Raw genomic sequence first — 22,147 nt, forward strand, 5'->3', positions numbered from 1 at the left:
TCTGTTCACTGGTAACACTGTTATATGCACAGTACAGACCCAGATCCGGCACTGTTATGGCAGGAGTGTGCCCGCCTGTTACTATTCATCGCCCCCATGGCAATACCGTTCCACCGCTTTCCAGCCTGCAGGCATCATTGCACGATCATAATGCATTGATTAACCGAAGTCATGTATATGTGTACCAGTCTATAAAATAAGAAAACGTTGCACACATAGCTGTTCGTGGCTGAATGTTGAGGCCACGTCGGCGGATTGTTTACTCTGCACTGATATACTTTACTGCAACAATAAAAACAAATTTAAATATGAATGCGATGGACTGCACACACAGTAAGAATCTTCATTATCCCTCATGTGCACCATGGAAAGCTCAGAAGGCAATCCACTGTCCCAGCATATGGAGTGAAGGAGTCTCTGCTCTTGAAAGACACAGCAGGGATATTTTGCTTAAACTGTGATTATTTGATTGATGGGCAGAACCTAGGCCACCATCATTTCAGCTTTTGAGTGGGTGCAAGACTTCTGATGTCACAGTCATTGCCCTCTCAATCGAATGGTGTTCAGGATGAAGCATCTTCCAAAAATAAACACCCTCAGCAGTACAATGTACCTCACCGGGCCCCATCAGGGCCCAAAACCCCTACCGCCATGTCCATTTCCACCATCAGCCTCCTCAAGCCCTTCCTTACTTTTTGCCTTGGCCTTACCCTCCAACAAGTTCCACTGTTAGAAGAAGGACTGCACTCCTAGGTTGGACTTTACAGGGACTTGTTGTACTTGGCCCTCAATGACGGTGTATACAATTGTCCCTTTTCTTCTAGGAGCAGTCAATAAGCCAAAGGTTTGTTTTATGTTTCCCTTGTTTGTATTGTTTGTGGAGATATGCATTGATTTTGGTTGTGTGTGGAAGCCATGATTGTGTTCTTAGCCTCTCCTTTGTACAGAAGTTGCGCCAGCTCCTAAAACGTACCCGCTCAACTGTTTCAGAAGCTTGCGAGGGTTTTTGACGTAAGGCAGACACGCCTACATGCATCCACACGCCAGGTTGGGGAATGCTCTTCAAAATCCCTTTGAGACATCTCAACAGAACCCATCCTCATCCTTTCCAAGCCGGACTTATGTTGCCTGCTCTTTATTTACCCAGTCACCCCATAACTAGTATGGCAAGGGGGGGCTGCTGTTTAATATACAGTCTTCCAAGGTAGCCCCAGCCACGGCTACACTTCAGGAATCACATGGAGTCAACCATCTGCCCCTCCTCTTGCACCTACTCAAGCTGTTCTCCGCTACAGTCTCCATACACACTATTTCAAATTATTGGGTTTTTGTGCTCTTACCAGTAAACTGGGTACACTTGGCCTTTGCACATTTGTAGTGGATTTAACCATCTAGAATTGTGGCTGTTTGCCCACAGACCCAGCCTGTTCAGTTCCATTTTACAACCTCCTGGGCATCGAGTTATAAACTCTATAATTCAAAAGTTATTGAAGATGTATTCTAATTTTTGCCTTCTTTATGACAATTTTACTGTCTTCTTTTTTTCCAGTTGACCACCTCTGGTGTACCCTTCTGGTCTGGGCTCAAGAGATGCCCTCATCCTTTGGAGTTTGATAGCAGGGAAGTAAGTATCTTTTGTCTCAATATCCAAACCTGCTTGCAAGAGAGGCAGGAACCTTGTGGTTTGTATTGTATTGAACATGTGAAGTATGCAGAGAAATCCAACATAAAAATAAAATGCATAACATGTGCACAACTACTTCCATGCCAGCTGTGCCCTCCAGGGCCCAATTTTCAGCTTTTGAGAAACAGATTTATTAGATGAGGCGGTTCTGCTGTTAATGACCTCCCACTTTGCTCTGTTCTCTGCTCTGTCGCCTCCCTTTTACATCTTTACAAGGAAGAAGAACGGGTGGAAGTTATATTTAGAATGAATTTCCATTGCACATTGATGAAAGAAGACTCTATGCATAACATGTTTAATATGACATAACAGAGCATATCACATTAATTCTCTCCAATACCTTCTTGCACTTTGACCAATACAAACATCAGTAGACGTTTACAACTACATGAGTTCTCACAAATACCTGCAGGAATTTAGTCTGTGACTCAATGCGGGCAATATCATCCATAAGACGCTTCCACTCTGCTAGTGAAATAAATGTAAATCAACTAGTGCAGTGTCTTAAGCAACTGTCTCCACCACTGTGCAGGCCTACAAATTACCCTCTCCCTCACCAGTGGTATTGCAGGGCCTACGGGAACACATCACACCAAATGTGGCTTCCAAATATAATATCTGACTTAGGACACAGCTCAGAGAAGCCCTGTGTTTACAGTTTGGATGGCCAGCACATTCAATTAAATTATTTGCAAGTATGATACATATCCCCTCGCTTTCAGCCTGTCCCCAATGAGACAGGCTTGAGATAAGTTGGTTCTATAGCAATCTCCTTTTTTTCTCATTAGACCGATTTCACAGTGGGTCTGTACCAGAGAGAATCATGCATCCAAAGGGAACGCCTTAATAAGTCCCTGGTACTAGGAGCAAATTGCACAAGCTTCATGACTCCCTTGGGCCAGACACAGTCGCAGGAAGTAGTATTGGGCTCGACAGGGGCGTAGCTTGGTCAGTAAGACTGAGGCGGTATGAGCTTCAGATTTCCAAACCATCACCCCGGCATATCTTGCTAACACACATTATCTGAGAAGCAGGAGACGAGGGGGTGGAGGGGGCTTAAGGGGCAGCGGATAGGGAGAGCAGTGCAGATGGATAGCGGTATTTAATACAAAATATTCTGTAAAATAACCAACTTTTTGTAAGAGCTTCAAACCAGAGAGGAGAGAGTGTGTATTTGTGTCTGCATGTAAAAATCAAAGGTGAAATCCAACAGACACCGCACCATACCCGACTGAAAGCACCTGTTCACAACTATTTATAACATAACACATTTATTAGGGGAGTGTAACACCCTCCGCCCCCTCAAGCTTCGCCCCCGGGGCTAGGGCCTCACTTAATAACCTTCATCGGAGGCTGGGCATGTACACCAGCTGACAGTCCCACCTTACTGAAATGCTGTCCCGTGTTTGTCCTGCAACTTTTCAATTCTTCTGGAAGCTGTCCGGTCTAAGTGTTCTTTCTTCTCTTGTCTCCAGAGTTCTTATTGGGGACAAATATTAGGAACAGCCTAGTCTGGCTCACTTCAAAGAAGGCGCACAGTGGGATTTTTGGGGGCGATTTGAAGTTGGATCCAAGCAGTCGCTGCTGTCTCGCAGCAGCATTGTTGGCTGTGTTGCAGCAGATTTGCATTATGCGAGCTTCTTACTATGTATGCATTGTGTCCAGACGACTTAAATTTCCACAGAATGTTTTCCCGCCTGTGACAGCATGGCTCACGCAGTGCTTATTTTGAGCCAGTTGTTTCCAGTGCTCAGCACCGGCACTAAATTGTCAGCACCGCCACTAGTGACAGTCCAACACATGGTGGTGCTGTCTGTTTAATTTTGAATGGAGCACTACAACCATTTTTTTATTGTCAGTTCTCATTGAAAGTAAATAAAGCCAGCCTCTCTTGCCATTATCCTAGCTTTGTGTGGCCTGAAATAGTCTGAATTGTCATACTTGTAGGAGTGCGATGGTTAGGTCTTATGTTGCTACTGTCATTGGCAGCACTGGCAGGGGCAATGGGCAGTGCATACTGTAGTGGCCTTCCACAAAGGGCCCCTGCACTTATGTTTTTTTTTTTTTTTACAAATTAAGCACTGCATTCTTTTCTAACTAACTTCCATTCCTACTCATTACAAGGTAAGTTGCTTTAACTTGTAAAATCTCTTACTTAATTCTGCTCCTCTGCAATCTCAAATCCAAGAGTACCTATTATGTAAAGGAATACACACACTCCTGCAGGCAAAAAGAACATTGCAAACAGGGGCTCAGCTTCCATTGGTGCATCAGGTGCAGTGGCACCGGGGCACAGAGGCCTGAGAGATCCACTGAACCATGATTATTGCGGTATTTTACAGTTCAAACAGCGGCCAGGGTGCCTATTTCTTTCCTTGCACTAGGGCCCATGACACACAGACAACACCAATGATTGCGAACACTGTGACAAACAAATCGTACTGTGATAGAAAAAAGTCATGTGAAGGAAACAATATTGCACCAGAAACGTATCCAATAAAAGCCATTTTGAAAAGAAGGGAACAGTTTTTTAATTAAGCTAATCTCAAGGTTTTCTGCCTCTTCCAAAAGTCCTAAATTCACAAGATTGTTAAAAATGTATTGCATTATTGCACCCAGTTGAAGACCAAGGTAAGCTTTAGATTTGCTCTTGGCCAGAGTTCTGGCCTCTAAAAAGCATCATAGAGATTAAGATCTAAGCCCTATAAAAAACAGTTAACTTTGGAACATATGAACCCTATTAGTCCATGAAGATGGTTGTGAAGCTCTGCACAGCTGTGTGGAGCAACTACAGTTCACACATCAGGTGTAGGATTGGACAGGTGGATAACACTAGCATACACTCCAACAATTAGGATGCCTCTTGAAGAGGACAAGAACCACCACTTAAGCTCAGGATGAGTGCAGCCAAAGTATGGCTGGAAGACTGAAGGCAGAACAGGAGTCCTGAAACATTCAAAGGCAGATGTCAGAAGAACTGAGAAGGAGCTGGGACTGCTGGGTGACTATAAAATAATAATAATAATAATTCCACATTTAAGTCTGCACTCATCACCCGTAAGGGTATCCAGGCGCTGAGGAGCCTTCGGGGAGATTAAGTGAGCTACTGTTCAGAGTCACTTGATGCTGAGCTGCTGCCGGGGATCCAACCGTGAGCTCTGGAGTCAGCCGCTCTGGCCGCTGCGCCACACCTCTCCTTAAACTGACTGACTGGGCCTCTTACATTGTGTCTGTAGAGTGGCCGAGTTGAAGGCAGAGTGAGTATAGCACACTGACCGGGGCAGAATAACTGAAGCAAAAGGTAATGAAAGACAAATCCATCTGATTCTGAGACAAAAGCTGGAGGGTTGAATGGAACCACTAACAACAGGTGTGAAGCAGCAACTGAATGGGTTTGCTCTCTTTTATGCTCCAATAGGTGTGTTGCAACCAGGACCACCTTGATGTCAAAACACTGCCCGAGAAGGCTTGCATAATATAGAAAAATCCCAGAGAGGAAGTACTGAGTATAGACAGCATTCTCCTGCACATGCGCAGTACACGTTACTGTGGCTTTTTTATATCCTTAGGGCCCAATTCACAGAATGAACTTAAGACTCAATCCTAAACTTACTACTATTTTGGTATTCACAGAATGCACTTACTCATTTCGGTATTCACAGAAGGCACTTACTAATTTCGGTATTCACAGAAGTTAGTAGTCCTAACTTTAAGACTCCTAAATGCCTTCTGTGAATACCGAAAGTCTTAAAATTAGGATTTTTCTCAGTTTAGGAGTCCTAAAGTTAGGAGTCCTAACTTTACTACTACTAAATTGAGAAAAATCCTAATTTTAAGACTTTCGGTATTCACAGAAGGCATTTAGGAGTCCTAAAGTTAGGAGTCCTAACTTTACTACTACTAAATTGAGAAAAATCCTAATTTTAAGACTTTCGGTATTCACAGAAGGCATTTAGGAGTCCTAAAGTTAGGACTACTAACTTCTGTGAATACTGAAATGAGTAAGTGCCTTCTGTGAATACCGAAATGAGTAAGTGCATTCTGTGAATACAGAAATGAGTAAGTGCATTCTGTGAATACCGAAATGAGCAAGTGCATTCTGTGAATACCAAAATAGTATTAAGTTTAGGATTGAGTCTTAAGTTCATTCTGTGAATCGGGCCCTTAGTGCCTACAGGTCCAGTGAGTGATTGGCATTCAGGGCAGAATAGGCAGCTTTGAACAAAACATAGCTGTGCATAGGAAGCCTAGTGTGTGCAGAGCCTGATACAAAGTCTTTTCTGGTGTAACGAGACCAAAATGCGTCAGCTTTAGCAAACTTACACAGTGCCACTCTTCAAAGCTAAAGAGGTATTTTACTAATGTTTGTATTTCAGTCATTTCTTTTCAGTAACTGGTGCATTTGATTAGCTGTTAAAGTCAAGCCCCGCCCCACAGATGGCACACCTGCTATGAAACCGAATTGTTGACAGACTGATCATGGACCCCCTACACAAAGAATGAAAGTTCCCCCTTCCCTGGGATGGGTACAGTCACTAAAGTTTGAGTCCACAAGACACTGGGCTCAGTAGTTAGAGACATTTGCTGGTCTAGCTGCCAGCACACCTTGAGATCCTCAGTTGACTCAAAACTTGGTGGGGGCGTGTATTCAGAATCCACTAGTCAAAGTCAATATTTTCCAGTGTTGGGCACCCAGAAGGATGGTGACACTCACCAATGGGCCAGTTTAGCGCTGCCAGCTGTCAAAACATGAGTAGGGACAGGGGAGTCAAAGGGTGACTTCTTCAGAACCATATAGCAATTGGGCTCGCTTCTCCAGCTAGCCCTCTGAACCGGGCCACGGGGTGAAATTAGGATGATCCCCCAGACCTCTGGGGACACCCAAAAGATGCACACGTGCTCCCCAGAGTTGGACTGGGGAGATCATGGATGAAGTAGTCTCATCCTTCGATATGTTGTGATAGTGATGAGCTTCCCCTTGGCCTAGATGTCATTGTGCAATAATGCCGCTTGTCCTGATCAGCCGACTGCGGTGTCCTCGTGCTCTGCAGCAGACAGCGCCTCGCGGATGGCTGCCAGGGTTCCTCGTAGTCCCCTAGGCTCTGTATCTGGCTGGTGCAAGGTCTCTTCTCCTAAGATCTGATGCCCAGCTTCTTCCCCAGACACATAGGTCCATCTGACACAAAACTCTGCCACTGCGACTTTCCTTCAAGTTCGAGAGAGTAACAGCCAGCATAGATTTCATTCCAACATCTTGGTTTATTGCTGTGCCTCTCTCCTATACGTCGAGAAAAACACCGGACTTCCTACCGGTCGAGAGGGAAAGTACTTATCTCCCCTGATGTCCGGACTAGCACAATCGGGGGTCTGCTACTTTTGAATTCCTAGGTGCCTGCTAGTTGTAGGGGAATGTTTCCTGCTTGCTCCCATGCATTATCACCATGTGGGGGAGAGCTTGCTGCCTCCTTGCCCTTGATTGGCAGTGGCATCTGGTAAGTCCTATTTCCAGGAAGACATGCAAATTGGCTTCAATGGAAGAAGCTGCTGCTGTGATGTGCCATGAGATGTCCAACCCCCAGTAAATGGTGGTGGGGTTGTCCTAGGAGAGGAAAAACCTTTCAGTGATCGAGGGCAAGGGGCTGGTTAACCTTAACTCACTAGGCTTTTGCTAGTATCCGGGAGTGGAACAGGGAAGCTGAAATGTCTAGCATAACCAATACCAGCTTTGTTTACAGAAAGCACAGTGCCCCGCCACATAATGCTCATCCAATGAAAGAAACTCAAAATCAAAATACATCCTTCATGCATATCCGTGACATGATGGAGGACAAAGCATCCCATTTATGGGAGAAGCCACTTTGTAGGGAGGAAGCTGGTAGGGTTAATCTCTCCTTAGGATACAAGTGAAAAGGGCTGTATCACCGACTATAGATTATGCACACACCACTGTAAGACTGATGTAGCCTGGGCAGAGAATGCAGTAGTTGCTCTCGAAAAAGAGGGGAGAACTTTGAGGTTTCCCTCGACTTCAGAGCCCAGGTCTGATGTATGGATTGGTAGGTTCCTCATTAGGCTTGCGTGACGCTTGAGCTCAGAGAGGGAAAAACAGTGTGTCAACCAGAAAAATAATCTGGGCCTTTGATTCTGACTTGGAGGTATGTTGGTGCATTAGAGTTTGCTTGGATGGTGCCTTGAATTCTCAATATTGTTGTGTCGAAGATGGTTATCAGGACATCTCATAGTTACAGTGACATTAGAGAAGACCTTTTTAACTGACTTGTGTTAGACTTTGCAGAGTTTGCTTGCATGGTTTGTGGTCTAGCTGATGCAAGAAGCTAAATGTGACTTTTCCCCCTATGTAGCTCTCTGCTGTAGTCTTACATGTGTATTTTGCATTGATCCTATTTTATTGTCACCTACATTTTCCCCAGCAGCAATCAAGGCTTTGCTCCATCCTCTTCATCTTTCCCAGATCTAAGTTGAGCCATCTGTTGGACGCCTTCAGGGCAGGGTTTTTTTAATCTCCCAGAGGGGGTAATACCACATTGAACGTTTTGGTGTGTGAGTTGATAGTTAATGATGTGGTACCTGTCTCATTTGTTGGAGGTGTTTTTACTGCTGGGTGGACATCTTTGAATCTTGCCTGACACAATTTGTGGAGTGATCATTCTAGCATTGGGAGCGGATGTGCTGCAAGGCCTTGACAAGGGGAGCTTGGTTTCCTTGGCATTTCAATAGAGATTAGCAAGTGGGCCAACCATAAAATCTGTCTTGTTTAGAATTCAAATGAGATCTAGTGTGTGTTCTTACTTGTGGATCATGAGTTTAATTGGCTGCTTGATGCCCATGGCTTCATGGTTTCAAAGGACGTCGCTGGCAAATTTGTGTTATGCATCTACCAACAGGTTGAAGCCCTCCTATAAGGATGATCTTCTGAGACTTGACTTCAAGGTCTGTGTACAAAGGGTGTACATCCTCCATGGACTGGGGTTGTATCCTGGTCTACCGCATAATATTGACAGGCTAAAGGAGGAGTTAGGACGGGGAGTGCGCTGCGCCCTTAGTTGTTGGAATGGGCAATATGCTAAGTCCGGTGGACTGTTCTGCTGCACGCTTTTGTGCACTGGGAAGGCTGAATGGAGAGGGCACCAGTTCTTAATTTGAACCAGTGGTTTCCGGCGCTCGGTAGTTAATTGTCAACACCAGCACTTACAGTGGTCTACCAAATGTTGGCCGTGTTTGTCTCATTTAAAGTAAAGCATAACCACGGTTGTTTATTAATTCAGTATAAATTTAAAATGACTAATACCTGCTGCCAAAGCCATTCTTATGTCCTTGGGATCCTGGAATAGTCAGAATTGTCACACTTGTGGGAGTGTGATGGTTAGTAGTTGTGTTGCTATTGCAGTTAGCAGATCTGGCAAGGACAATGTACGGTGCAAGCGGAAGTGGCTTCCTGAAGAGGGCCCTGGAACTTATATTTATACAAATTAAGCACTGGAGTTGAGTGGACAGATTTTTTTTTTATGTAGCACTGTGAAAACAAAGTTGCTCCACTGTGTTAAGCGACTGGGAGAGATTTGTGCTATACCTTATAGAGCAATATGTACTAAGACGTTGCGTTGCTGCACTCTCCCCCTGCACTGGTGCAGAAAAAGGCTGCCTAGCGCTACACAAACACCTTTGTACTACAGTGCAAAAGTGTGTGTGATGCGTAGCATAGGTTTGTACTGTAGAGGCATCCTTCCAGTACAAAATACAATGAATATATCATCCTTCAAATGTTTCGCTCATTGAAGGGGCGCTGTACAGTGCAGTAAACAAACAATATATGAAGTCAAGAAAAATGAAAAGATTTGTTTTTATTTTTAGGATTTATTGTGTACTTGTTGAACTTTTTCTGTTACATTGTTGATTCTCATGTAAAGCGCTCTGATACCTCCGGGTCTAGCCAGCTCTATATAAAACTCTTTAAATAAATAAATAAATAAATAAATTTGTCCTACTTAGCACCTGCCTCAAGGAGATGTTATTTTTTTCTGCAAAGCCCTGTCTAAAAAGTTTAGTAGCAAGGGCTTTGAGTCAAAAAACACAGGTGGTAGGGTGTGAACGACCATAGACAAACCATGGGACGCCTTCATGACACAAAATAGTGCATAGCAGCGCAAAGCACAATGGCCCACATGCATCAATATCGGATTTTGCGATTTCTAAATTGCGAAAAATAGCGATTCGCAATTTAGAAATCGCAAAATCCTATGCATGAATATTTTTTCATTTTTTATGCAATTCGGTAAAAATCGCTATTTTTACCGAAGCGCATAAAAAATGCGATTTTCAAATTGCGAACTCGCAATTCCCATTCATTCCTATGGGCCAAAAGGCCCATAGGGATCAATGGGAATTGCGAATTCGCAATTTGAAAATCGCAAATCCTGATTGCATTTCAAGGGTGGTGAGGGGGGTTCAAATGAACCCCCCCTGCACCCATGAAATGTTGTTTTCGCATCATGTTGCACACACACATGTCCTAAGGACATGTGTGTCCGTAACATGAATGTTAAAAAAAATGCTTTTGCTGCGTTTTTAACACTTTTTGCAAATTTACCGAGTGGTTCAACCACTCGGTAAATTTGACACCCTAATTGCGAATTCGCAATTTTAAAACTAATCATGCATTGCTTTTAAGAAATCGCAAATTTGCGATTTCTTAAAAGCAATCGCAATTTTAGAAATCGCAAAAATGTTGCGATTTCTAAAATTGCTTGATGCATCTCAAAAAGCATTTTTGGAATCGCAAACGGCCGATTTTAAGGAATCGCACCGTTTGCGACTCCAAAAATGCTTGATGCATGTGGGCCAATGTGCATTACTTTAAAGGCTACTTTCCATCACAGAAAAAGAGTGATTGGAAAGTAAATACTTGATCAAGTCTTTGCTCCACTACAAAGTGACGCAAAGCAGAGCAAAGTCTTGGTAAGTCTGCCCCATAGTTCCTTGGTGCCTCCAAGCTACTCCCGTTCAACTGTACTGCGTACCACTGTTGTTTGTAGCTTGCTGCTGCACCAAGGTACTACCTAGACACACCACGTAGGACCTTTTATAAGTTAAATTCCACTTTATCTGCCGGTATTCCTTGGCTGTCACTGTCCCTGAAGGTGACGCCTGCATTCACAATGTATTCTGTTGGCCACCTATCATATTACTGGGGTTCAGTGCCTCTTAATCCTCTCCTATTCCGAGAGCGTTAAAGCCTAGCTGTTCTAGGAGTGAAAGCATGCTGCAAAGAGGAGATAAACTGATTACCCGTCATGCTTGCTTACCAACATGAAGTGCTTAATTTGCAAAGGAATAAGTGCCGGGCCAAAAGTTTTGCTAAGAAGCCTGCGGCCGGTGCTATTGAGGGCTTGGGTGCGAATACCAAGGCTACAAGGTCTTGATTCCACCTCATGCCTCTTTAATCCACTACCAGACACTACCTGTCACTATTACATTTTTTCTCATCCCTGCTTTCTCGCTTTGCTACTGTTTTTCCACGTTCACGGTTCTCTTACTCTTTTTTCCCCTATTTTGTGTTTTTCTCTCTCTTGCTCAGGCCCCCCCCCCACCTGCAACCACCGGCTCAAATTAAGCACTGCCAACGTGCCACCAAACTTCTAGCTGGTCATTGTAATGCGGTTTGAACATGACTCTAAACTAATGGCACCTGCTTCAGAGGACAACCCAGCCCACGTGAAAACTGACCAACCTGGCACTTTATAAAAAATATGCAACATAACAAAACATAACAGAGCTAAATTCACTGCCCCCATTGTGTGGTAGCTCTGCGGTTGCTCTGATTCTGGACTGATCGTAACATTTGAAGGTTCAGTGCAAAAATTGGAAATGTGCAAAAGTGACGCACCTGGGTTTGTCTGATTTAACTGCTGTTGGGGGAGGAGCCTTGCGTTTAATTAACATGTCACTCACTGTCCCTCTGTGCCTCTTTTACGCCGCCGTTGCATCACTTTTGTGATGCAGCGGCGGCGCAAATCCAGCGCCATGGTGCGGGGTACTTACAACGTGACGCATCTGGGAAATGCGTCAGGTTGTAAAGCCATGCGCCACATGTAGGCGTTCCTGTGCAGGGGGGGCGTTCCGGCGCAGGAACGCCTCCTAAAAGTGGCTGAGTGAAATCTACAAGATTTCACTCAGCCACTTTTAAGGCCATGCTGCGTCAAAACCCTGCGCCTGCTTGAAGCAGGCATAAAGATTGACGCAGCATTGTAAGGATAGGCACCCCCGGGCCTTGCTGGAGCTGCGAACCAACTCCAGCAATGCGCTGCCTTTACGGCAGCAGATGCGTCACGCATCTGTCCATTTTTGCCCCATGGTGCGCCGCATTGTAAATGCGGCGCATCCATGGTGGCGGAGCCATGACGCACAATAACTGGCGCATGTCTGCTGATATGCAGGGATGCGCTGGTTATTTTAAATCTGCCCCTTGGGCCTTACCTTTCCTCATACGCACTGACAAGGTCAGGGATAAGCACTAAAGGCTTTTTTTCCGCTCTGCCACCACAGGCAGACCCTCGGAGCAGGGAAAGGTCAGGATGGACTTTGTGTGAAGACAAAAAAATGTCTCGGGGTGACCCTGGCCTAGAGAAGGAGTGAATGTGCCGTGATGACACATTCTCACTTTGCTCAAAGAAATGATTCCATTCGAGGGCAGCACAGAATTAAACAGAGCCAAAGAGTCAAATGTCCTTTCCCATAGGTGAGGCCGATGCTTACTGGAGACACACTGTGCCTGTACCTGCTTCCTGTTTCCTGTGAGCTCAGCCCAGCACCTTTCGCCCACATTGTGTTCAATAATTCATAGATAGCAGAATTAACCCGCCGCAGGTGAGTTAGAAGGGGGCGGGAGCAAGAGCAGCTGCTGGCATCGCCAGGTGTGTGCGGAGCCATGAAAGAGGCAACCGAGGGCGTGTGCCAAGCTGTAGGCAGGCAGCTGGGCCTGTGCCAGTCCCTGGCACTCCTCTGACACAGTCACCGATTCCGGACCCTCCGGGGAGGTGAGTCCCCGTGTGCTCACCCTCTTCCTGCAGGAGACATGGTATCCCAGGAGATCCTCCTGCCCTTTCCGCTGAGTGTCCTCCCCGAGGCGCTCTCTGTACCTTTGAGTGGTGGGCACAGGCTCAGGTGGGGCGTGGGAGGCCATGAGACACTGTTCAAGAGAGATAATGTAACTTGGTTTATTTCCCCAAACCTCCCCACCTGCATTTATTCTGCGCCATCAGCACCCTACCAGCCCTCCGACGCCCTACAGTGCCCTATAATCCCCCGGAATCCAGACTGATCCAGGACTTCGTGTCACCGGGCACTGAATAAAGAGCTCGTGCTCTGAGACCTCTTCACGGGCCAACTAGCAATCCAGAGCTGGGGTGTGCTTGGGATTCACTTCCGCCTGGCACAGTCAGGAAATCCCAAAGCGGGTGGAACAGTCTCCCTCCACGCTTTAATCTTGGAGCCTGCAATGCCCATCCCCATTTGAGGCTGGTAATGAATTCTAATGGTTCAAGAACCATGTTTCAAAGCACTTGCAAATATGTGGGACACAGGCACCAGTGCGGCTTGGTGCTGCACTATACTCTGGACTCAAACACTGATGCAACTTTAGAGCACTGGCGCAGCTTACAGCAGCACTATCCTATGGACTCAATCACCGGTGCAGCTTAGAGCTCCAGAATACTGTGTTCCCAAGCGACAGTGCAGCTTAGAGCTACACTATACCCTGGACCCAAGCACCGGTGCAACTTAGAACAGCATTATACCTTGGACCCAAGCACCGGTGCAGCTTAGAGCTCCAGAAAACTGTGTACCCAAGCGACAGTGCAGCTTAGAGCTACACTATACCCTGGACCCAAGCACCGGTGCAACTTAGAACAGCACTATACCCTGTATTCAATCACCGGTGCAGCTTAGAGCTCCAGAATACTGTGTACCCAAGCGACAGTGCAGCTTAGAGCTACACTATACCCTGGACCCAAGCACCGGTGCAACTTAGAACAGCATTATACCTTGGACCCAAGCACCGGTGCAGCTTAGAGCTCCAGAAAACTGTGTACCCAAGCGACAGTGCAGCTTAGAGCTACACTATACCCTGGACCCAAGCACCAGTGCAGCTTTGAGCTTCACTGTACCCTAGACCAATCACTGGTGCAGCTTAGAGCTGCTCTATAAACTGGACACAAGGAGTGTTGCAGCTCAGAGCTGCAAAATACCCTGGACCCAAGCATTGGTGCAGCTTAGAGCTCCAGAATACTGTGTACCCAAGCGACAGTGCAGCTTAGAGCTACACTATACCCTGGACCCAAGCACCGGTGCAACTTAGAACAGCATTATACCTTGGACCCAAGCACCGGTGCAGCTTAGAGCTCCAGAAAACTGTGTACCCAAGCGACAGTGCAGCTTAGAGCTACACTATACCCTGGACCCAAGCACCGGTGCAACTTAGAACAGCACTATACCCTGTATTCAATCACCGGTGCAGCTTAGAGCTCCAGAATACTGTGTACCCAAGCGACAGTGCAGCTTAGAGCTACACTATACCCTGGACCCAAGCACCGGTGCAACTTAGAACAGCATTATACCTTGGACCCAAGCACCGGTGCAGCTTAGAGCTCCAGAAAACTGTGTACCCAAGCGACAGTGCAGCTTAGAGCTACACTATACCCTGGACCCAAGCACCAGTGCAGCTTTGAGCTTCACTGTACCCTAGACCAATCACTGGTGCAGTTTAGAGCTGCTCTATAAACTGGACACAAGGATTGTTGCAGCTTAGAACTTGTCTGTATTCTAGATGCAAGCACCAGGACATCTTTAGAGCTGCAGAATACCCTGGATACAAGCTCTGGTGCAGCTTAGAGCTGCAGAATAGCCTGGACTCAAACACTGATGCAACTTTAGAGCTGCTCTGTATTCTTGATGCGAGCACCAGGATAACTTTAGAGCTGCTGAATACCCCGGATCCAAGCACTGGTGCAGCTCAGAGCTTCAGAATTCCCTGGACCCAAGCACTGATGCAGCTTAGATCTGCACTATACCCCGGATCCAAGCACTGGTACAGCTTAGAGCTTCAGAATTCCCTGGACCCAGGCACTGATGCAGCTTAGAGCTGCACTATATCTTGGACTCAAGCAGTAGTGCGGCTTAAAGCTGCACTATCCCGTGGACTCAAGCACCGGTTCAGCTTAGAGCTCCAGAATACTGTGTACCCAAACACCAGTGCAGCCTAGAGCTACATTGTACCCTAGACCAATCACTGGTGCCACTTAGAGCTGCACTATAAAGTGGACCCAAGCACTGATGCAGCTTTGAGCTACTATATATTCCAGACCCAAGCATTGGTGCAGCTTAGAACAGCATTATACCTTGGACCCAAGCACCGGTTCAGCTTAGAGCTCCAGAATACTGTGTACCCAAACACCAGTGCAGCCTAGAGCTACATTGTACCCTAGACCAATCACTGGTGCCACTTAGAGCTGCACTATAAAGTGGACCCAAGCACTGATGCAGCTTTGAGCTACTATATATTCCAGACCCAAGCATTGGTGCAGCTTAGAACAGCATTATACCTTGGACCCAAGCACCGGTTCAGCTTAGAGCTCCAGAATACTGTGTACCCAAACACCAGTGCAGCCTAGAGCTACATTGTACCCTAGACCAATCACTGGTGCCACTTAGAGCTGCACTATAAAGTGGACCCAAGCACTGATGCAGCTTTGAGCTACTATATATTCCAGACCCAAGCATTGGTGCAGCTTAGAACAGCATTATACCTTGGACCCAAGCACCGGTGCAGCTTAGAGCTCTAGAAAACTGTGTACCCAAGCGACAGTGCAGCATAGAGCTACACTATACCCTGGACCCAAGCACCGGTGCAACTTAGAACAGCACTATACCCTGTATTCAATCACCGGTGCAGCTTAGAGCTCCAGAATACTGTGTACCCAAGCGACAGTGCAGCTTAGAGCTACACTATACCCTGGACCCAAGCACCGGTGCAACTTAGAACAGCACTATACCCTGTATTCAATCACCGGTGCAGCTTAGAGCTCCAGAATACTGTGTACCCAAGCGACAGTGCAGCTTAGAGCTACACTATACCCTGGACCCAAGCACCGGTGCAACTTAGAACAGCACTATACCCTGTATTCAATCACCGGTGCAGCTTAGAGCTCCAGAATACTGTGTACCCAAGCGACAGTGCAGCTTAGAGCTACACTATACCCTGGACCCAAGCACTGGTGCAGCTTAGAGCTCCAGAATACTGTGTACCCAAGCGACAGTGCAGCTTAGAGCTACACTATACCCTGGACCCAAGCACCGGTGCAACTTAGAACAGCATTATACCTTGGACCCAAGCACTGGTGCAGCTTAGAGCTCCAGAAAACGGTGTACCCAAGCGACAGTGCAGCTTAGAGCTACACTATACCCTGGACCCAAGCACCGGTGCAACTTAGAACAGCACTATACCCTGTATTCAATCACCGGTGCAGCTTAGAGCTCCAGAATACTGTGTACCCAAGCGACAGTGCAGCTTAGAGCTGCTCTATAAACTGGACACAAGGAGTGTTGCAGCTCAGAGCTGCAAAATACCCTGGACCCAAGCATTGGTGCAGCTTAGAGCTCCAGAATACTGTGTACCCAAGCGACAGTGCAGCTTAGAGCTACACTATACCCTGGACCCAAGCACCGGTGCAACTTAGAACAGCATTATACCTTGGACCCAAGCACCGGTGCAGCTTAGAGCTCCAGAAAACTGTGTACCAAAGCGACAGTGCAGCTTAGAGCTACACTATACCCTGGACCCATGCACTGGTGCAACTTAGAACAGCACTATACCCTGTATTCAATCACCGGTGCAGCTTAGAGCTCCAGAATACTGTGTACCCAAGCGACAGTGCAGCTTAGAGCTACACTATACCCTGGACCCAAGCACCGGTGCAACTTAGAACAGCATTATACCTTGGACCCAAGCACCGGTGCAGCTTAGAGCTCCAGAAAACTGTGTACCCAAGCGACAGTGCAGCTTAGAGCTACACTATACCCTGGACCCAAGCACCCGTGCAGCTTTGAGCTTCACTGTACCCTAGACCAATCACTGGTGCAGCTTAGAGCTGTTCTATAAACTGGACACAAGGATTGTTGCAGCTTAGAACTTGTCTGTATTCTAGATGCAAGCACCAGGACATCTTTAGAGCTGCAGAATACCCTGGATACAAGCTCTGGTGCAGCTTAGAGCTGCAGAATAGCCTGGACTCAAACACTGATGCAACTTTAGAGCTGCTCTGTATTCTTGATGCGAGCACCAGGATAACTTTAGAGCTGCTGAATACCCCGGATCCAAGCACTGGTGCAGCTCAGAGCTTCAGAATTCCCTGGACCCAAGCACTGATGCAGCTTAGATCTGCACTATACCCCGGATCCAAGCACTGGTACAGCTTAGAGCTTCAGAATTCCCTGGACCCAGGCACTGATGCAGCTTAGAGCTGCACTATATCTTGGACTCAAGCAGTAGTGCGGCTTAAAGCTGCACTATCCCGTGGACTCAAGCACCGGTTCAGCTTAGAGCTCCAGAATACTGTGTACCCAAACACCAGTGCAGCCTAGAGCTACATTGTACCCTAGACCAATCACTGGTGCCACTTAGAGCTGCACTATAAAGTGGACCCAAGCACTGATGCAGCTTTGAGCTACTATATATTCCAGACCCAAGCATTGGTGCAGCTTAGAACAGCATTATACCTTGGACCCAAGCACCGGTTCAGCTTAGAGCTCCAGAATACTGTGTACCCAAACACCAGTGCAGCCTAGAGCTACATTGTACCCTAGACCAATCACTGGTGCCACTTAGAGCTGCACTATAAAGTGGACCCAAGCACTGATGCAGCTTTGAGCTACTATATATTCCAGACCCAAGCATTGGTGCAGCTTAGAACAGCATTATACCTTGGACCCAAGCACCGGTTCAGCTTAGAGCTCCAGAATACTGTGTACCCAAACACCAGTGCAGCCTAGAGCTACATTGTACCCTAGACCAATCACTGGTGCCACTTAGAGCTGCACTATAAAGTGGACCCAAGCACTGATGCAGCTTTGAGCTACTATATATTCCAGACCCAAGCATTGGTGCAGCTTAGAACAGCATTATACCTTGGACCCAAGCACCGGTGCAGCTTAGAGCTCTAGAAAACTGTGTACCCAAGCGACAGTGCAGCATAGAGCTACACTATACCCTGGACCCAAGCACCGGTGCAACTTAGAACAGCACTATACCCTGTATTCAATCACCGGTGCAGCTTAGAGCTCCAGAATACTGTGTACCCAAGCGACAGTGCAGCTTAGAGCTACACTATACCCTGGACCCAAGCACCGGTGCAACTTAGAACAGCACTATACCCTGTATTCAATCACCGGTGCAGCTTAGAGCTCCAGGATACTGTGTACCCAAGCGACAGTGCAGCTTAGAGCTACACTATACCCTGGACCCAAGCACCGGTGCAACTTAGAACAGCACTATACCCTGTATTCAATCACCGGTGCAGCTTAGAGCTCCAGAATACTGTGTACCCAAGCGACAGTGCAGCTTAGAGCTACACTATACCCTGGACCCAAGCACTGGTGCAGCTTAGAGCTCCAGAATACTGTGTACCCAAGCGACAGTGCAGCTTAGAGCTACACTATACCCTGGACCCAAGCACCGGTGCAACTTAGAACAGCATTATACCTTGGACCCAAGCACTGGTGCAGCTTAGAGCTCCAGAAAACGGTGTACCCAAGCGACAGTGCAGCTTAGAGCTACACTATACCCTGGACCCAAGCACCGGTGCAACTTAGAACAGCACTATACCCTGTATTCAATCACCGGTGCAGCTTAGAGCTCCAGAATACTGTGTACCCAAGCGACAGTGCAGCTTAGAGCTGCTCTATAAACTGGACACAAGGAGTGTTGCAGCTCAGAGCTGCAAAATACCCTGGACCCAAGCATTGGTGCAGCTTAGAGCTCCAGAATACTGTGTACCCAAGCGACAGTGCAGCTTAGAGCTACACTATACCCTGGACCCAAGCACCGGTGCAACTTAGAACAGCATTATACCTTGGACCCAAGCACCGGTGCAGCTTAGAGCTCCAGAAAACTGTGTACCAAAGCGACAGTGCAGCTTAGAGCTACACTATACCCTGGACCCAAGCACTGGTGCAACTTAGAACAGCACTATACCCTGTATTCAATCACCGGTGCAGCTTAGAGCTCCAGAATACTGTGTACCCAAGCGACAGTGCAGCTTAGAGCTACACTATACCCTGGACCCAAGCACCGGTGCAACTTAGAACAGCATTATACCTTGGACCCAAGCACCGGTGCAGCTTAGAGCTCCAGAAAACTGTGTACCCAAGCGACAGTGCAGCTTAGAGCTACACTATACCCTGGACCCAAGCACCCGTGCAGCTTTGAGCTTCACTGTACCCTAGACCAATCACTGGTGCAGCTTAGAGCTGTTCTATAAACTGGACACAAGGATTGTTGCAGCTTAGAACTTGTCTGTATTCTAGATGCAAGCACCAGGACATCTTTAGAGCTGCAGAATACCCTGGATACAAGCTCTGGTGCAGCTTAGAGCTGCAGAATAGCCTGGACTCAAACACTGATGCAACTTTAGAGCTGCTCTGTATTCTTGATGCGAGCACCAGGATAACTTTAGAGCTGCTGAATACCCCGGATCCAAGCACTGGTGCAGCTCAGAGCTTCAGAATTCCCTGGACCCAAGCACTGATGCAGCTTAGATCTGCACTATACCCCGGATCCAAGCACTGGTACAGCTTAGAGCTTCAGAATTCCCTGGACCCAGGCACTGATGCAGCTTAGAGCTGCACTATATCTTGGACTCAAGCAGTAGTGCGGCTTAAAGCTGCACTATCCCGTGGACTCAAGCACCGGTTCAGCTTAGAGCTCCAGAATACTGTGTACCCAAACACCAGTGCAGCCTAGAGCTACATTGTACCCTAGACCAATCACTGGTGCCACTTAGAGCTGCACTATAAAGTGGACCCAAGCACTGATGCAGCTTTGAGCTACTATATATTCCAGACCCAAGCATTGGTGCAGCTTAGAACAGCATTATACCTTGGACCCAAGCACCGGTGCAGCTTAGAGCTCTAGAAAACTGTGTACCCAAGCGACAGTGCAGCCTAGAGCTACATTGTACCCTAGACCAATCACTGGTGCCACTTAGAGCTGCACTATAAAGTGGACCCAAGCACTGATGCAGCTTTGAGCTACTATATATTCCAGACCCAAGCATTGGTGCAGCTTAGAACAGCATTATACCTTGGACCCAAGCACCGGTTCAGCTTAGAGCTCCAGAATACTGTGTACCCAAACACCAGTGCAGCCTAGAGCTACATTGTACCCTAGACCAATCACTGGTGCCACTTAGAGCTGCACTATAAAGTGGACCCAAGCACTGATGCAGCTTTGAGCTACTATATATTCCAGACCCAAGCATTGGTGCAGCATAACGCTGCACTAAACCCTGAACCCAAGCACTAGTGCAGCATAGAGCTGCAGAAAACCCTGTACTCAAGCACTGGTGCAACTTTGAGCTGCTCTGTGTTCTGAATGCCTGCACCAGGACAGCTTAGAGCTGCTGACTACCCTGTACCCAAGCACCGGTGCAAATTCGATTTCTAAATTACCCTGGACCCAAGAACCAGGACTGGCTGTGATTGCTTAATATCCATTGCTCCTCCCACTAACCCCTAACCCTTAAACACTATAACAGTATGACTTCTGAAATTGATGTTCTCAATAAAAGATATTGTAGTACACTGAAGCAAGGGCCCTACATCCATGCAGAACATTATACCAGTTGGTAAACTATCAGGAGTTGCATGGATATGCCTTTCAATATGAAACCTCGGTTTATCTTTTTTCAGGAGAGTCACTTGGGTTACATTGTCGCAGCTGCCAATCTCCACGCACAGAACCACAAGATCCGTGGCTCCAGGGACCGAGATGCTGTCCGGCGGATCCTGGAAACAGTCCACGTCCCTCCATTCCAGCCAAAAGCGGGCGTGACTATACACGTCACCGATGAGGAGGCGGCGGAGGCCACAGAAGACATTGGTAAGAAACCAAGTCCGTTGGACTTTTCATAACCTCCTCAGCAAAAACATAGCTCCAGCCTGAGTTCAGTCAACCTTTCCAGTATCCTTCATTCCGACCCCATATACCTTTGAAACTACACCTCATGAAAATAAAAACACTTATCCAAATCTCTCAGCAATGGGCACTAGCAAAAGAGGGGTTTTTATAGTAAACACTCACCCATGTTCCCCAATAATCTTCTTATGTTAGCCACATTTGAGAAGCCCGGTAGGACCATGAGAAAAAAGTGGAAAGAGGTCAAAAAGGTAATATTTAGCTGAATATATCCATTGGTTTTTGGTAGCCATTAAAAGTGCCATTTCCACATTCAGGCATTTTTCACCAAACAATAGCAGATACCCAAGTCCAGTCCATGCTCAACTCTCTCATTGGCGCTGTCACATTTAAGTAATTCCAGATAAGTGATGTCGCAAAGGAGGTGGAAGAGGAGTGCTGTCTAGTATTAAGATGTGTTTCAGATGCCTTCCTTGAGGAAATGCAGCTCAAAAAAACAAAAATAGTTACAAGCATTGTAAAAGTGTGCGTACAACAAAAAGGTTTCTTTGCGCTACACTAATAAGAGGTGGCAGCTAGCCGAAAAGTTAGTTTCCTGAACCTTACGTATTTGGGTGTAGATCTGATGTCAGGGATGAGAATGCTCCATGCATGGTGAGCCATCACTCAGAGTCTGCCCCCACCCAGCCTCTTTCTTTTACATCTTGTGCCAGTTAATAGGTTCAGGTGGGCTGAGTGTAGCACTGAATTCTAGAGGACATAAAGGCCGGACTTTTGTCATGGAGGGATTTGAAGATGATGCAGCCTGTTTTGAAGAAAGTCCTCTGGGCGACTGGGAGCCAAAGTAGCTTTTCCATCAGAGGCTTAGTATGGCAGGGGCTAGGTTGACGAAAATGTAGCGGAGCTGTCAGGTTTTTTGCTATTTGCAGTCTACGGTTGAAGATGATTGGAATTCCTAGATATAGGGGATTTGCATAGTCTATCTGTAACATAACGAAGGCAATGTTGATTTGAATGACGGCTTTGAAAGTAAAGTATCCCCTGATTTTCCGAATTCTCTGAAGTTGGCGAAAAAATTAGGAAGTCGCTGCTCCTGTCTGTAGTTTCATGGAGAGATCTTCGTCAATGAGAATCCCAAGACTTTCCGCAACTTTCCTGGGCGCTGGGGACCCTATCTCGGGGGGGCCAGAAGGAGAGATTCCATTGGTGGAGTTTATTTTTTAAACAACAATTTCTGTTTCGTCAGACTTTCACTTCAA

At 46.8% G+C, this 22,147-nt stretch overlaps 1 protein-coding gene across 2 annotated transcripts in view; it reads left to right on the top strand.

The window, feature by feature from the left end:
• Window positions 1-22,147, top strand: part of UBA7 (ubiquitin like modifier activating enzyme 7) — a 1,262,833-nt gene that overhangs the window by 409,258 nt on the left and 831,428 nt on the right. For both annotated transcript variants that reach the window (XM_086938795.1, XM_086938796.1), the window contains exons 18-19: window positions 1,550-1,624; window positions 20,663-20,852. In XM_086938795.1, coding sequence (XP_086794921.1) covers window positions 1,550-1,624; window positions 20,663-20,852 — 265 coding nt within the window. The remainder of the gene's footprint in view (window positions 1-1,549; window positions 1,625-20,662; window positions 20,853-22,147) is intronic.

Source organism: Lissotriton vulgaris, chromosome 9, assembly GCF_964263255.1.
Source record: "Lissotriton vulgaris chromosome 9, aLisVul1.2, whole genome shotgun sequence".
NCBI lineage: Eukaryota > Metazoa > Chordata > Amphibia > Caudata > Salamandridae > Lissotriton > Lissotriton vulgaris.